The 16,554-nt window shown below is 38.0% G+C and overlaps 1 protein-coding gene across 3 annotated transcripts in view; it reads right to left on the minus strand.

The window, feature by feature from the left end:
* Positions 1 to 16,554, minus strand: part of LOC104676327 (disintegrin and metalloproteinase domain-containing protein 18) — a 163,245-nt gene that overhangs the window by 60,192 nt on the left and 86,499 nt on the right. For all 3 annotated transcript variants that reach the window (XM_030937875.1, XM_030937874.1, XM_030937873.1), the window contains 2 exons: positions 4,826 to 4,931; positions 2,114 to 2,303 (listed from right to left, as the gene is read on the minus strand). In XM_030937875.1, the coding sequence (XP_030793735.1) occupies positions 2,114 to 2,303; positions 4,826 to 4,931 (296 nt within the window). The remainder of the gene's footprint in view (positions 1 to 2,113; positions 2,304 to 4,825; positions 4,932 to 16,554) is intronic.

Here is a 16,554-nt window from a genome sequence, read left to right on the forward strand (position 1 = left end):
ATTTTAGCATCTTTTCCTGTCTGTAGAGGCTAAGATTTTTCAAAATCATCAATGATTATGTTTTATTTAACAGTTCCCTCAGCTTATTTCATTTCATATTATATTATAAGCTGTTAGAAGGGATCAGAAGCTAGATCACCAAGTTACGTACACATTCTACTTTCCACATACTGTAGAAGACAATATGCTAAGCTTTCTGCCACTATATAAAAAGAACCTTACTTCCTCCAGTCTTTAATAATACTACTTCTAACTACCACTTGAGCCCTCACCAGCCAGGTCCTTAAACTCCGGAGTTGTACTTAAGGTCCGTCCCAGGCAATTTGAGCTTTCTGTACCTTGGTCTTCAATATTCTTTTGGTCCCAATCTACTTCCTTGTTCTATATTCCTTCCCACTTTTTTTTTTTTTTTTTTTTTTTTTTTTGAGACAGAGTCTCACTCTGTCACCCAGGCTGGAGTGCAGTGGCGCAATCTCGCCTCCCTGCAAGCTCCGCCTCCCGGGTTTATGCCATTCTCCTGCCTCAGCCTCCCGAGTAGCTGGGACTACAGGCGCCCGCCACCTCGCCCGGCTAGTTTTTTTTTTTTTTTTTTTTTTTTTTTTTTAGTAGAAATGGGGTTTCACCGGGTTAGCCAGGATGGTCTCGATCTCCTGACCTTGTGATCCGCCCGTCTCGGCCTCCCAAAGTGCTGGGATTACAGGCTTGAGCCACGGGCCGGGCCTCCTTCCCACTTTTTAAGGTATTTGTTACAGCAGCACCATATTTCCAGGTATCAAATCTGTATCAGTTATCTATTGCTGCCTAACAAATTATCACTAAAATTAATGACATTAAACAACACATATTTATTATATCACAGCTTCTGTGAGTCTGAAATTCAAGCACATCTTATCTGGGTTCTCTGCTTCACAGTCTCTTACAAGCTGAAATCAAGGCGTTATCTGCTTTCTGGGACTGTTGTCTCATCTCTTGGTCTGACTTGCAAAGCTCCTCTTCATAGCTTGCTTGTGTGGTTTTGGCAGAATTCAGTTCCTCACAGGCTGTCGAACTGAAGGCCTCAGATTTTCACTGTCCCACAGTTGATTTCCTTGTGGGATTTTCCAGGAAGGCAGCTTGCTTCAGCAAAGCAAGCAATCTGAGAACGCAAGGGAGACAGTCCATGCAAAACAGAAGTCACTATCTATTCTCATCTTCTTTCTTGTCTCTAACCTCTGATCTTGTGACATTCCAAAACTTTTGCATTTTATTTGTTACAAGCAAGTCATTAGATACAGCCTACAGGCAAAGGAAGGGATTACACAAAGGAATGAATGACAGAAAGTGGGATCGCTGAGAGTCATTACAGGAGCAGATCACCACACGAAGGTTTTTCAAGGGATTAGGGTTGCTGACACCAGATATAACAATTAACTAACTCATCCTCCATTTCTAGGTTCTGTTTTATTTTTACACATCAAATAAGCACCAAATGACACTTAAATGCAACACTCTAATTTATAATTATTGTGCAAAATTTCAGATGCCACATATTATCATGTTTTCTGGAACATGTGCCCTTATATTGCAAGATTAACCAAGTCTCTAAAGCCTTTTTGTCCTCTTTTTATGTTATGATGACATAGATACAAGCATTCATATATATTCATGCATGTATCTACACATGAGCCTGTATATGCATACTATAGCAATGTTTCCCAGTATAGATTCTTGTTTGGTTTCAAACCTTTTGTACACTTGTATTTTGATCAGATACAAATCAAATAATTTAAGAAATATGTAAAGTCAATTAATGTTCTTTGTGAAGCAAGGAAAATGGGAAACTTTGTGTTAGCATTTTACAATTTAAAGCTACCAGATGTCAGTTAGTAAAATCTTGTGCTTAAAATATATATGTACTTAGTTTTACATAAAGACTGATAATATTTTAATCCAAAAAGCAATGTAATTGGATAACTTAGGCTTGTTTTAATTATCATTTAAACATCACATGGGAAATAAATGCTAGCACAAGTTTAAATCCATTCAATATAATTGTGATAGTCATCATGGAGTGCAGTATCTGATAATCAACATAATTTAACACAGCTGAATATAAATTATCACATTTTGTTACCATTTCTGGACCACACATGGTGCCATCAGCCACATAGGCATTGTCTGTTCCATCTGATCTCATGGAGGACCCAGTGGCTATAGATACACAGACATGGTCTTGAATATATGAATAAACTGTATATTGAATGTCACTTTTATAAGCATTTTTATGCGGCTGAACACAAGCTAATTTTCCACAGAGAACATCCCTGGAAGTGGAAAGCAAAAAATTCCTTATCAGTTTATCTCTTAATGATAACAAGTTCCAAGAGAGTACTGCATAGATGGTAACATAAATACTGTTAATTGACAGTACAACACTTGAAAAATGCCAAACTAAAACATTATTTTATGGTGCACAACAACTAAATGCAACTGTCTTAATAGCAGAATTGAAATGTATATGCTTAACTCAGATGTGAAAACATTACTTCATTTCGTATTATAGAGCCCAATTTTGGTTCTCTAGGTTCCAGTCGTCTTAGACCATTCACATTTTACCACACTCTGGGAGAATTAGTCACTTGCCCTGGTTTGACATAGCTTGGCCAGCCTGGTCACTTATTACACAAAATTTGCTGAGAGTGGCTAATTGCATTTCTCTTTCTGTACATTTTATTGTGCCTATCATTCTTGTCATGATGTCTAGACAGTACATTTCTGCTGTGTACACACCCTTCATTTTGATCCACAATTTCTCCCAACATACAGATATTTCCAGCATATTTAACTTATCTGTTAAAAATTTAAGAACTTTTAGATCCCCTCCATGCCACAAACATACCAAAGGTTATCTTTTCCCACAGATGCTTTATTTCGCCATTTGTAATCTATCATTGGGTAAAATACTGGCTTCTCTATGAGGCTAACAGTATTTCTAGACTATGCTCTGAAAGATAATCTATGTAACTTTTTTACTTGAAATTATTGAAATCTAATTATCAAATACCATCCTCAATTAGCATAATCATTTTTAGCCATTGATCTGCGTCTACTGAACATGTCATTATTATTTCATCAAAAGGCTCCTCTTAGGAAATTTTATGCATTTGTCCTAAAAGACCATTTGAGGCTTTTTCAGTATCAGAAGAATAAGCTTAATTACATCAAGAAGTAAAGATTGAAATGAGATTAAGAGCTGAAACCTAAATTACATTCCACTTCCACTTTTGTCTTCCCTCCCGCATAACTTTTCTACTTTCCCAGGTCTCGATATTTCTTTTGATTTTGGCTCCACTCTCTTTCTATAGAATATATTCTAAACCAGACTTGCATAGTACGTATGTATCCTTCTAGTCTGGCTATTGAGTACAAATTCTTCCTCCAAGTCCATTTTCCCAAAATTTGCACTTATAGTTAAATTCTTAGAACTATTTTTTTCTTTTCTGAAAAGGAATCACAGTCTGTTTAGATGAGATGATGTATGCTATTCAATTTTAGTTTCATCTAATGATGTTATTTCAGGAAAATTCATGTACTATTATCACATAAGACAAAGGCCAAAGGAATCATGTTTGTTAACTTTCACAATTTCTTCCAGGTATCTTTCATCTTTTTTTCATGAATAATCTTAAAGGCAGCAAATGTGTCTCTGAACATCAGGAAGATTAAGTGGGGTTGTCATGCCACCATCTTCTGTCTTTGTGGGGATCCACTGTGGTGTAACTGAGACTGCTGGCCCCTGGTGCTCTGTTTTAATATCAATAGGTGTGGCTGATTATGCAGGGTCTTCTCCTGAGATCCCCACTCATCAGTACTTTCTTTGTGATTCCACCTTTCTTCTTTCCACGTACTAATCCTCCTGTGTTGGGGCAAGTGGGAAGTTCTGCATCCTCTCCACAGCATACATATCCATGGTAATTTCATATAAGGAGGAGGGTGATGGAGGATACTACTTTAGTCCCACCCAACTGGATACCTTCTTCATCCATTTCTCATCTTCATAAAGGAACCGTATTGTTTTTAACAGTACTGATAGTGGTGCTTACCTGAAGATTTTATTATGGTTTTTCCTGGCTATGTCTTTGAGACTAAAAGAAATGTCTGCTTCTCCCTGAATTAATTATATCTAATTTTTTTATGTTATTCCCATTCTCTTATTTTGTGAATCTGGCTCTGTTACACATTTTTGTAACTCTTTAATTTTCAGTGAAATTAAGGAAGATAAAATTAAAGAAATATTCGTTATGGGGTAGGCACTTCCTTTATTAGATTACTGGATTTCATTAATCCCTTTATTACATGGATTATAGTGACACTACGTCCCAATAGTCTGAATTTAGCTATTAACAGATACTTCCATGCTTTACATATTGATGTTTTGGACACAATCAGCAAAAACAAAAATAACTTTCTTCTTCTCAACAATTCTATGTCTTAAAAATCAAAGCTTGAGGTTTGCTTTAAGATTGTTGCTATTTACAGACTTAATACAAAACCTCATTTGAATTCTCAATACAGAGTAGCAGTTCTGATTTCTGGCACTGTGTGTCCATTTTCTTCCTCTGTTACTAAGTATTAGCCTTTTGTTTTTTTTTGTCCACTCTCATTTTTAGGATGATATCAAGGGAAAATAATAGAAAATCCTGAATTTCATAGAAAAAAATGTATGCATTGGTATTTGAAAATATTCCCATGTTATACAATTTAACGTTCATTACTACTTAGTATCTCTTGATAAAAATACATAATTTTTATGATTCAAAGAAGTAATCATTTTCTACATACGTACTTCCTTTCACATGGTAATGGTTGTGAATTTTTAAAACCACAGTTTTCAGATCTTTCATGCAGAGAATTAACTTCTTTAAAACAGGCAAATGGAGCACCTTGAGCACCTTAAAATGCAAACATGTCAGTTGAATTATCAGTCTTAATATAAATTAAATGTCAGTAACGGACTAAGAAAATTTAATTTCAAAAAGATCATGTACTTATTGATCATGCTTTTGTTTCTATGCATACCCTGTTGATGCAAGTAGAAAGAAATATTGTCTTATCTTACACACACAGAAAATGATTATATCTATTGCAATAAGTTATTTTATTTTTAAAACAATATGTTTCTCTTTCTGGGGGGAGCAAATACTTCCTAGTCTAATGAATATTGGGCTTGACCTTGTAACTTCCTCTTCTTAACGAAATGAGAGATCTGAAGCATGTCACTTATGGACAGAAACCTCTGGAACTTACATAGTTTTCCAGAGTCTATCTCCTGTCCTTTGTAGCACATGTGTTTTATTTGGTCCTTCCAGCATGCTGGCTATACTTTGCTTATCTTGCCTGACTAGTATAAAATCACTGATGGATTGGATAAATGTTACGTTTTATGGGAAGTCCAAATCTCTTCTACTATATTATGATGGAGGGAAAAAGAGCAAATGTAACCCTGGAGAAAAATTCTAAATGAATCCTGTTATCCACTCTATGTGAATGTAAACTATTTCTAATCTTCTTTTCAAATAGGGATAGAAAATAATACACTTGCCAAGATGGCCGAATAGGAACAGCTCCAGTCTGCAGCTCCCAGTGTGATCAATGCAGAAGACGGATGATTTCTGCATTTCCAACAGAGGTACCTGGTTCATCTTACTGGGACTGGCTGGACAGTGGGTGCAGCCCATGGAGGGTGAGCTGAAGCAGGGCGGGGCATCACCTCACCCCAGAAGCACAAGGGGTTGGAGGATTTCCCATTCTTAGCCAAGGGACGCCGTAACAGACTACTTGGAAAAATGGGGCACTCCCACCCAAATATTGCACTTTTCCCAAGGTCTTAGAAATTGGCAGACAAGGTGATTCTCTCCCGTGCCTGGCTCGACAGGTCCCACGCCCACAGAACCTTGCTCGCTGCTAGTGCAGCAGTCTGGGATCGATCTGCTAGACAGCAGCCTGGCTTGGGGAGGGGCATCTGCCATTGCTGAGGCTTGAGTAGGTAAACAAAGTGGCTGGGAAGCTGGAACTTGGTGGAGCCCACCACAGCTCAACAAGGCCTACTGCCTCTAGACTCCACCTCTGTGGGCAGGGCATACCTGAACAAAAGGCAGCAGACAACTTCTGCAGACTTAAACGTCCCTGTCTGATAGTTCTGAAGAGAGCAGTGGTTCTCCCAGCATGACAGCTGAGCTCTGAGAAGGGACAGACTGCCTCTTCAAGTGGGTCTCTGACCCCCGTGTAACCTAACTAGAAGACACCTACCAGTAGGGGCCGACAGACACTTCATATAGGTGGCTGCCCCTCTGGGACGAAGCAATATTTGCTGTTCTGCAATATTTGTTGTTCTGCAGTCTCCGCTGGTGATACCCAGGGAAACAGGGTCTGGAGTAGACCTCCAGCAAACTTCAACAGACCTGCAGCTGAGGGACCTGACCATTAGAAGGAAAACTAGCAAACAGAAAGAAATAGAATCAACATCAACAAAAAGGTCATCTATACCAAAATCCCATCTGTAGGTCACCAACATCAAAGATCAAAGGTAGACAAAACCACAAAGATGGGGAGAAACCAGAGCAGAAAAGCTGAAAATTCTAAAAAACAGAGTGCTTCTTCTCCTCCAAAGGATCACAGCTCCTCGCCAGCAATGGAGCAAACCTGGATGGAGAATGACTTTGACGAGTTGACAGAAGTAGGCTTCAGAAGGTTGGTAATAATAAACTTCTCCAAGCGAAAGGAGGATGTTCAAATCCATCACAGGGAAGCTAAAAACCTTGAAAAAAGATTAGATGAATGACTAACTAGAATAAACAGTGTAGAGAAGACCTTAAATGACCCGATGGAGCTGAAAACCATGGCACGAGAACTTTGTGAGGCATGCACAAGCATCAATAGCTGATTCGATTAAGTGGAAGAAAGGGTATCAGTGATTGAAGATGAAATTAATGAAATAAAGTGAGAAAACAAGGTTAGACAAAAAAGAGTAAAAAGAAATGAACAAAACCTCCAAGAAATATGGGACTATATGAACAGACCAAATCTACGTTTGATTGGTGTACCTGAAAGTGATGGGGAGAACGGAAGCAAGTTGGAAAACACTCTTCAGGATATTATCCAGGAGAACTTCCCCAACCTAGCAAGGCAGGCCAACATTCAACTTCAGGAAATACAGAGAACACTGCAAAGATACTCCTAGGGAAGAGCAACCTCAAGACACATAATTGTCAGATTCACAAAGGTTGAAATGAAGGGAAAAATGTTAAGGGCAACCAGAGAAAGAGTTCGGATTACCCACAAAGGGAAGCCCATCAGACTAACAGTGGATCTCTCAGCAGAAACCCTACAAGCCAGAAGAGAGTAGAGGCCAATATTCAACATTCTTAAAGAAAAGAATTTTCAACCCAGAATTTCATATCCAGTCAAACTAAGTTTCATAAGTGAAGGAGAAATAAAATTCTTTACAGACAAGCAAATGCTGAGAGATTTTGTCACCACCAGGCCTGCCTTACAGGAGCTCCTGAAGGAAGTACTCAACATGGAAAGAAAGAACTAGTACCAGCCACTGCAAAAACAGGCCAAATTGTAAAGACCATTGATGCTAGGAAGAAACTGCATCAATTAATGGGAAAATTAACCAGTGAACATCATAATGATAGGATCAAATTCACATATAACAATATTAACCTTAGGCCGGGCGCGGTGGCTCAAGCCTGTAATCCCAGCACTTTGGGAGGCCGAGACGGGCGAATCACGAGGTCAGGAGATCGAGACCATCCTGGCTAACACGGTGAAACCCCGTCTCTACTAAAAATACAAAAACTAGCCGGGCGAGGTGGCGGGCGCCTGTAGTCCCAGCTACTCGGGAGGCTGAGGCAGGAGAATGGCGTAAACCCGGGAGGCAGAGCTTGCAGTGAGCTGAGATCTGGCCACTGCACTCCAGTCTGGGTGACAGAGCGAGACTCCGCCTCAAAAAAAAAAAAAAAAAATATTAACCTTAAATGTAAATGGGGTAAATGCCCCAATGAAAAGATACAGACTGGCAAAGTGGATAAAGAATCAAAACCCATCAGTGTGCTGTATTCAGGAGACTCATCTCACATGCAAAGATGCACATAGGCTCAAAATAAAGTGGAGGAAGATCTACCAAGCAAATGGAAAGCAAAAAAAAAGCAGGGGTTTCAATCCTAGTCTCTGATAAAACAAACTTTAAACCAACAAAGATCAAAAGAGACAACAAAAGCCATTACATAATGGTAAAGGGATCAATTCAACAAGAAGAGCTAACTATCCTAAATATATATTTATGCACCCAATACAGGAGCACCTAGATTCATAAAGCAAGTCCTTAGAGACCTACAAAGAGACTTAGACTCCCACACAATAATAATGGGAGACTTTAACACCCCACTGTCAATATTAGACAGATCAACGAGACAGAAGGTTAACAAGGATGTTCAGGACCTGAACTCAGCTCTGCAACAAGCAGGCCTAATAGACATCTACAGAACTCTCCAGCCCAAATCAACAGAATATACATTATTCTCAGCACCACATTGCACTTATTCTAAAACTGACCACAAAATTGGAAGTAAAGCACACCTCAGCAAATGTAAAAGAACAGAAATCACAACAAACTGTCTCTCATACCACAGTGCACTCAAATTAGAATTCAGAATTAAGAAACTCACTCAAAACCACACAACTACATGGAAACTGAACAATCTGCTCCTGAATGACTACCGGGTAAATAACGAAATGAAGGGAGAAATAAAGATGTTCTTTGAAACCAATGAGAACAAAGACACAATGTACCAGAATTTCTGGGACACATTTAAAGCAGTGTGTAGAGGGAAATTTATAGCACTAATGTCCACAAGAGAAAGCAGGAAAGATCTAAAATCAACACCTTAACATCATGATTAAAAGAACTAGGGAAGCAAGAGCAAATAAATTCAAAAGCTAGCAGAAGGCAAGAAATAACTTAGACCAGAGCAGAACTGAAAGAGATAGAGACACAAAACACCCTTAAAAAAATCAATGAATCCAGGATCTGGATTTTTGAAAAGATCAACGAAATTGACAGACTGCTAGCAAGACTAATAAAAAAGACAAGGAAGAAGAATCAAATAGATGCGATAAAAAATGGCAAAGGGATACCATCACTGATCCTACAGAAATACAAACTACCATCAGAGAATACTATAAACACCTCTACACAAATAAACTAGAAAATCTAGAAGAAATGGATAAATTTCTGGACACATACACCCTCCCAAGACTAAACCAGGAAGAAGCGGAATCCCTGAATAGACCAACAATAGACCCTGAAGCAATAATTAATAGCCTACCAACCAAAAAAATCCAGGACCAGACTGATTCACAGTTGAATTCTACCAGAGGTACAAAGAGGAGATGGTACCATTCCTTCTGAAACTATTCTAATCAATAGAAAAAGAGGGAATCCTTCCTAACTCATTTTATGAGGCCAGCATCATCCTCATACCAAAACCTGGCAGAGACACAACAAAAAAAGAGAATTTTAGACCAATATCCCTGATGGACATCAATGCAAAAATCCTCAATAAAATACTGGCAAACCGAATCCAGCAGCACATCAAAAAGCTTATCCACCACGATCAAGGGGGCTTCATCCCTGGGATGCAAGGCTGGTTCAACATATGCAAATCAATAAATGCAATTCATCATATAAACAGAACCAAAGACAAAAACCACATGATTATCTCAATAGATGCAGAAAAGGCCTTTGACAAAATTCAACAGCACTTCATGCTAAAAACTCTCAATAAACTGGGTATTCATGGAACGTATCTCAAAATCATAAGAGCCATTTATGATAAACCCACAGAATAGCATACTGAATGGGCAAAAACTGGAAGCATTCCCTTTGAAAACTAGCACAAGACAAGGATGCCCTCTCTCACCACTCCTAGCCAACATAGTTTTGGAAGTTCTAGCCAGGGCAATCAGGTAGGAGAAAGAAAGAAAGGGTATTCAATTAGGAAATGAGGATGTCAAATTGTCCCTATTTGCAGATGACATGATTGTATATTTAGAAAACCCCATTGTCTCAGCCCAAAATCTCCTTAAGCTGATAAGCAACTTCAGCAAAGTTTCAGGATACAAAATCAATGTGCAAAAATCACAAGCATTCCTATACACCATTAACAGACAAACAGAGAGCCAAATCTTGAGTGAACTCCCATTCACAATTGCTACAAAGAGAATACAATACCTAGGAATCCAACTTACAAGGGATGCGAAGGATGTCTTCAAGAAGAACTACAAACCACTGCTTAATGAAATAAAAGAGGACACAAATGGAATAATATTCCATACTCATGAATAGAGAGAATCAATATCGTGAAAATGGCCATACTGCCCAAAGTAATTTATAGATTCAATGCCATCCCCATCAAGCTACCAATGACTTTCTTCACAGAATTTGGAAAAAAAACTACTTTAAATATCATATGGAACCAAAAAAGAGCCTGCATAGCCAAGACTATCCTAAGCAAAAAGAACAAAGCTGGAGGCATCACGCTACCTGGCTTCAAGCTATACTACAAGGCTAGAGTAACCAAAACAGCATGGTGCTGGTACTAAAACAGAGATATAGACCAATGGAATGGAACACAGGCCTCAGAGATAACACCACACATGTACAACCATCTGATCTTTTTGACAAACCTGACAAAAAGAAGAAATGGGGAAAGGATTCCCTATTTAACAAATGGTACTGGGAAAACTGGCTAGCCATATGTAGAAAGCTGAAACCGGATCCCTTTCTTACACCTTATAGAAAAATTACTTCAAGATGGATTAAAGACTTAACTGTTAGACCTAAAACCATAAAAACCCTAGAAGAAAACCTAGGCAATACCATTCAGGACATAGGCATGGGCAAAGACTTCATAACTAAAATACCAAAATCTATGAAAACAAAAGCCAAAATACACAAATGGAATCCAATTAAACTAAAGAGCTTCTACATGTCAAAAGAAACTACCATCAGAGTGAACAGGCAACCTACAGAATGGGAGAAAATTTTTGAATCTACCCATCTGACAAAGGACTAATATAGAGAATCTACAAAGAAGTCAAACAAATTTACAAGAAAAAAACAAACAACCTCATCAAAAAGTGGGCAAAGGATATAAACAGACACTTCTCAAAAGAAGACATCTTTGCAGCCAACAGACACGGGAAAAAATGCTCACCATCACTGGTGAGAAACGCAAATCAAAGAAACGCAAATCATCGTCATCAGAGAAACGCAAATCAAAACCACCGTGAGATACCATCTCATGCCAGTTAAAATGGTGATCATTAAAAAATCAGGAAACAACAGATGCTGGAGAGGATGTGGAGAAACAGGAATGCTTTTACACTGTTGGTGGGAGTGTAAATTAGTTCAACCATTGTGGAAGACAGTGTGATGATTCCTCAAGGATCTAGAACTAGAATTTGCCATTTGACCCAGCGATCCCATTACTGGGTATATACCTAAAGGATTATAAATCATGCTACTGTAAAGACACATGCACATGTATGTTTATTGTGGCACTATTCACAATAGCAAAGACTTGGAACCGACCCAAAGGTCCATCAATGATAGACTGGCTTAAGAAAATTTGGCACATATACATCATGGAATAGTATGCAGCCATAAAAAAGGTTGAGTTCATGTTCTTTGCAGGGACATGGATGAAGCTGGAAACCATCATTATCAGCAAACTATCACAAGGACAGAAAACCAAACAGTGCATGTTCTCACTCATAGGTGGGAATTGAACAATGAGATCACTTGGACACAGGGCGGGGAACATCACACACTGGGGCCTGTAAGAGGGTGGGGGGTGGGGAGAGGGATAGCATTAGGAAAAACACCTAATGCAAATGATGAGTTGACAGGTGCAGCAAACCAACATGGCACATGTATACCTGTGTATCAAACTTGCACGTTGTGCACATGTACCCTAGAACTTAAAGTATAATAATAATAATAATAATAATAATAATAATACACTTGCTTTTAGGGTCAAGTGTATCAGGGGATACACTTCTCACACATATTTGAGGCCATGCTAATCTGTGCTAGCATGGACATACACTGGCACAGTGAATGTAATCAAGTCTACTACCTGATTACATTTGTAGTAGTTTAATATTATCTTCCAGATGATCTTGTTTCTGCAGGGATCATATTGAATAATTTAACATGTGTATTATATAGCCAACCACCCCTTCATCCTTTAGATCTTTAAAGGTAGCACTAATTTCTTGAAGCAGACAGTTACAGATATCAAACACACTAAGGTCCCACTGAGGGAATTGCACAAACTATTAAATATGCCAACTCCAATTATATACACTAGGTCTGAGAAATAACAAATCCCAAATGGATTTGTGGAACTAGCAGACCCACTGTAAACTGAAACTTGGCCAGGACTCTATTTAACTTTGGGTGTCTCTAAGTCCTCACTGTCACAGGGAGACCATGATCACATTGGGCTTCTGGATATTAATGTCAATGCAGTCTGTGTCCACTAGTTTTTAAAATGCTTGGATATTTTCTTTTCCCCAGTGAACGGATATGTGATTAATGGTTGTAAGTCCATATGGGAACATACTAGAGGAATAGTTAACATGTATATTTGCCAAGGTGCTATGGGGTTTTTCTCCCATGGCCCTTGCTCCCGCTTAAGTCTATGAGTTCTGGCTCTGAAAATTGGTTTAGATTCAGAGTGTGGACCTAACATTGTGATATTTACTGAGACAACTCTTCACAGCCTCCTAGTCATCTATTTTAATACATTTCCTTTAAGGGAACAATTTGAGTAGCACCCTTATTGACTGCTCACAGAATACAGGGAAATCATACTGTATTAACTCTCTCCCTGACACTTGGTAGGGAAGCTACCCATGTCTGCTACTGCATATCTACGGCTTATAACATTATTCATCTGGCTTCTGGTAGTTAAGCACTGTTATTGGGTCTTGATTTTTCCAGATCTTATCATATCCATTGCTACTGGTGAGTGTATTACTATAGTGGCATTCCGACTCTGACTTGCAGAGGAGGCCATCTTTGAAATTTATAGTAAATATGGTATCCCTTTCTCTAGCACATTCCTTATGGCCTTGGGCTTTCCTGTTTGGCCAAATCATTTGGCCTTAAATACACAGTATATAGACTACAGTATTCTCACTTCCCTGAGCCTTTTTCTTCTTTTCTCCACTATCTGCTATGGAAATTCTGTCATTTAAATTTCACTTAGGGTGAGTCATCATGTTTTTTCCATGCTGCTGGAAGCCATCCTAGTGGAAAGATTTTACTGTCTTCTAGGATCCATGCCAGTTATGTTAAATGCTGTACTTTGGGAGAGTGCTCCCAAAACAATAAATACCCCCCTATCCCATGTTGTGTTCCTCTATTCAATCTCATGATCAAGCTCTCAGAATTCAGTCCCATGTGTACTTCCCTGATGTTGGCAGTAACTGCTGGCTAGGACCAAATCTTTTTTGGGGTATAGTTTCCTTACTGCTTTATAAAGTCTCTCACATCCCTGTATCTATTATTCTGTGCCTTTTCTCCATTTTCAGCTAGTGGCCATGAAGGATAGTGGGAAGATACTGATGAGAATACACTTTATGTTATGAAGAGGGATAGGGGAGAAATCAGAACTAGATCATTCTATAGGTTCAATAGACTCAAAGAAGCCTGGAGGCTCAAAATTAGGGTGGTCATATTTTCAATTGTCTCCATCCCAAGTGTAGGTCCCATTCGTCTCCCAATTAGAACCCTAATCCTGAAAAATATACCTGATAAGGAATTCAAACTTATATAGAGTTTAACTTCTCAATTAAGTCTTCCTCATCTCCCTCTAACCTCTTTTTTAAATGATGAGAGCTCTTTATAAGTTAGCAGAGGCCCTCTAGACTCACACTTTGCTTTCAAATGCATGTCCTTTTGTTATATTTTCCTAAGTTCAATGGTATTTGGCAATAACCATTTAATGCCATTACCCTTAGAATTATTATTTGCCCCATTAATTTCAATTGTACCAGCTAATGTATTCTCTCTCACAAGTATACTATCCCAATCTGCCGAGAGAGTGTACTATCAACTTCCACCAGTGATGAGGTGCTCATTGATAGCCTGGCAGAGAGTGATTTGGATTTGAAAACTCATCTTTTAGGCTATATTTACTTATTCCACTGTCATTACCAATTAGTAGTTGGGGCCTCTAGGAGCTGACATCTAAACGAGGTATACTGTAAAGGCTATTTATTAAAGATCAGAATATTCAGAAGTGGAAGGAAGCTGGATGAAGAAGAGGAGAAGTCAAACTGAGATGCAAACCCAATAAGGTCTTGAACAAACCAATAGGTAGCTGTGTGGTATAAATAACCTGCCAGTGTATGTTTGATTGGGCCAAAATAGGGAGACTTTTTTTTATAAAACCCCCACCTCACGTAATTGTTGCATGTGTGCTGGCTTGAGAAGTGTGTGCCTTTGGGCAAAGTGTCTCTTTGCAGTTGAGAAGAATTCTGAAAGAGCTGATAGTTGAAGACTACTTGACAGATGGCGGTATTTTCCTTATTCACTACCATGATTTTCTTTTAGTATTCTATTTTTATTGTTTTAAATGCAAAGAACATGGCTATAGGTTTTATATTTCTTTTGTTTTACTGTCCTTTTATCTTGGTTATAAGCTCCATGAGTATAATAATCACGTGACAATGTCCATCCGGTTGAATATTGTAGACTCTTTGCATATACACACTCAGTGTATAATTTTGAATAACAAATCTACTTATATTTCAACATTTCTTTAAAAGTTTAAATTTACTTAATAAAAGAATGCAAAATTAATGTAACTACTTGTTAGTTAACATGTCCCATATAAAATACCACCTATGGTTTTTGGTAACAGAAGAAAAATGCCTGCAAGTAAAAAGCTAAGTAAACGAATCAAGGAGAAAATGGGAAATGAATGAATTAATGGATGAACAAAACACTGCATCAGAAGATGAAATTTTTGACGCATTCACGTTAGTTTTGTGGAGATCCTAGAACATATATTATAGGAATACACAACATTTTCCTAAACATCCTGTTGCAATTAGAACTCAAAAAGATGTCCTGTGTCAAGTAAATGAATTCTAGTTTGAAGGCTTTTTTAAATTAAAAAAATAGAAGAATATATTGTAGACTCTCCTTAATGAACCTTACAGAAAGTATTATTTAATTTTACTTTTAAGAGGTATTTTAAACCCTGTTAAAAATAACAAGTAATACTATTCAAATAGAAATAAGTATTAAAAAAAGAAACACATACACATATAAAAAGTAGCATCCTAGAAACACAGCACACAGAAAATAGCATGGACTTCTGATTTAAGAAATCATAGTTCTGCAGCTTTTGTTGAATTTTGGTTAAGCCTCCTAAACTGAAATTTATTACTCAAATAATTAGGAAGACAAGACGGACCATACAAAATGTCATTTGGTACAAACTATATTCCTGAGTTTACCACTAGGCAAATAAACCAACTTTACTCAACTAGAAAATAATTATATTTATATGCATTTCACTGGGTAATTTTGATCTGTTTATATTATTTTAATTCCTCTAAAACTACAAAATTATATTTGGATATTATGAATAATTGCTCACCAGAAAAGCAAATATATATGCACAAGTATATTAGAATTACTCTCAAAGCTGTTTGAAAAACAAAATATAAAAATGAATTTTGATCAGGTGGCTTAAGACCACCATTATCTTAGCAATTATTCCTCAATTAGGAAATATGATTATTTTTAAATGAAATTCATTCTGAGCCTTGTAAGTTTCATGCCATTAAAATTAGATCATTGCCAGGCACGGTGGCTGAAGCCTGTAATCCCAGCACTTTGGGAGGCCGAGATGGGCGGATCACGAGGTCAGGAGATCGAGACCATCCTGGCGAACACGGTGAAACCCCGTCTCTACTAAAAAAAATACAAAAAACTAGCTGGGCGAGGTGGCGGGCGCCTGTAGTCCCAGCTACTCGGGAGGCTGAGGCAGGAGAATGGCGTAAACCCGGGAGGCGGAGTTTGCAGTGAGCCGAGATCCGGCCACTGCACTCCAGCCTGGGCGACAGAGCGAGACTCCATCTCAAAAAAAAAAAAAAATTAGATCATTAATGTGGGGAGTAATAGGAAATTACATAAATTTTAGAATCTACTGATTTTAATCTTTATATAAATGATGAGCTGCAAATATGGATTTTTGCCCAGATAGCTAATCATCAAAAACAAAAATCAAACCACAGTAAAAATAATGTATGGTCTTTTTCTTGGAAAACCTCAGACACTTTTAAAAAACTAGCCTTCATTAACTAAAACTTAATTTTTACTAACCTCGTGGTTCAGGTTCTTCCATTTCTAGAGTTATGTGGTATACAACGTACTCTACAGAGAGATGCAAATTTAAGGCAAAATAAATACGAAAGAAAGAGCAA

The sequence above is a fragment of the Rhinopithecus roxellana genome, chromosome 9 (genome assembly GCF_007565055.1).
Source record: "Rhinopithecus roxellana isolate Shanxi Qingling chromosome 9, ASM756505v1, whole genome shotgun sequence".
Classification (NCBI taxonomy): Eukaryota; Metazoa; Chordata; class Mammalia; order Primates; family Cercopithecidae; genus Rhinopithecus; species Rhinopithecus roxellana.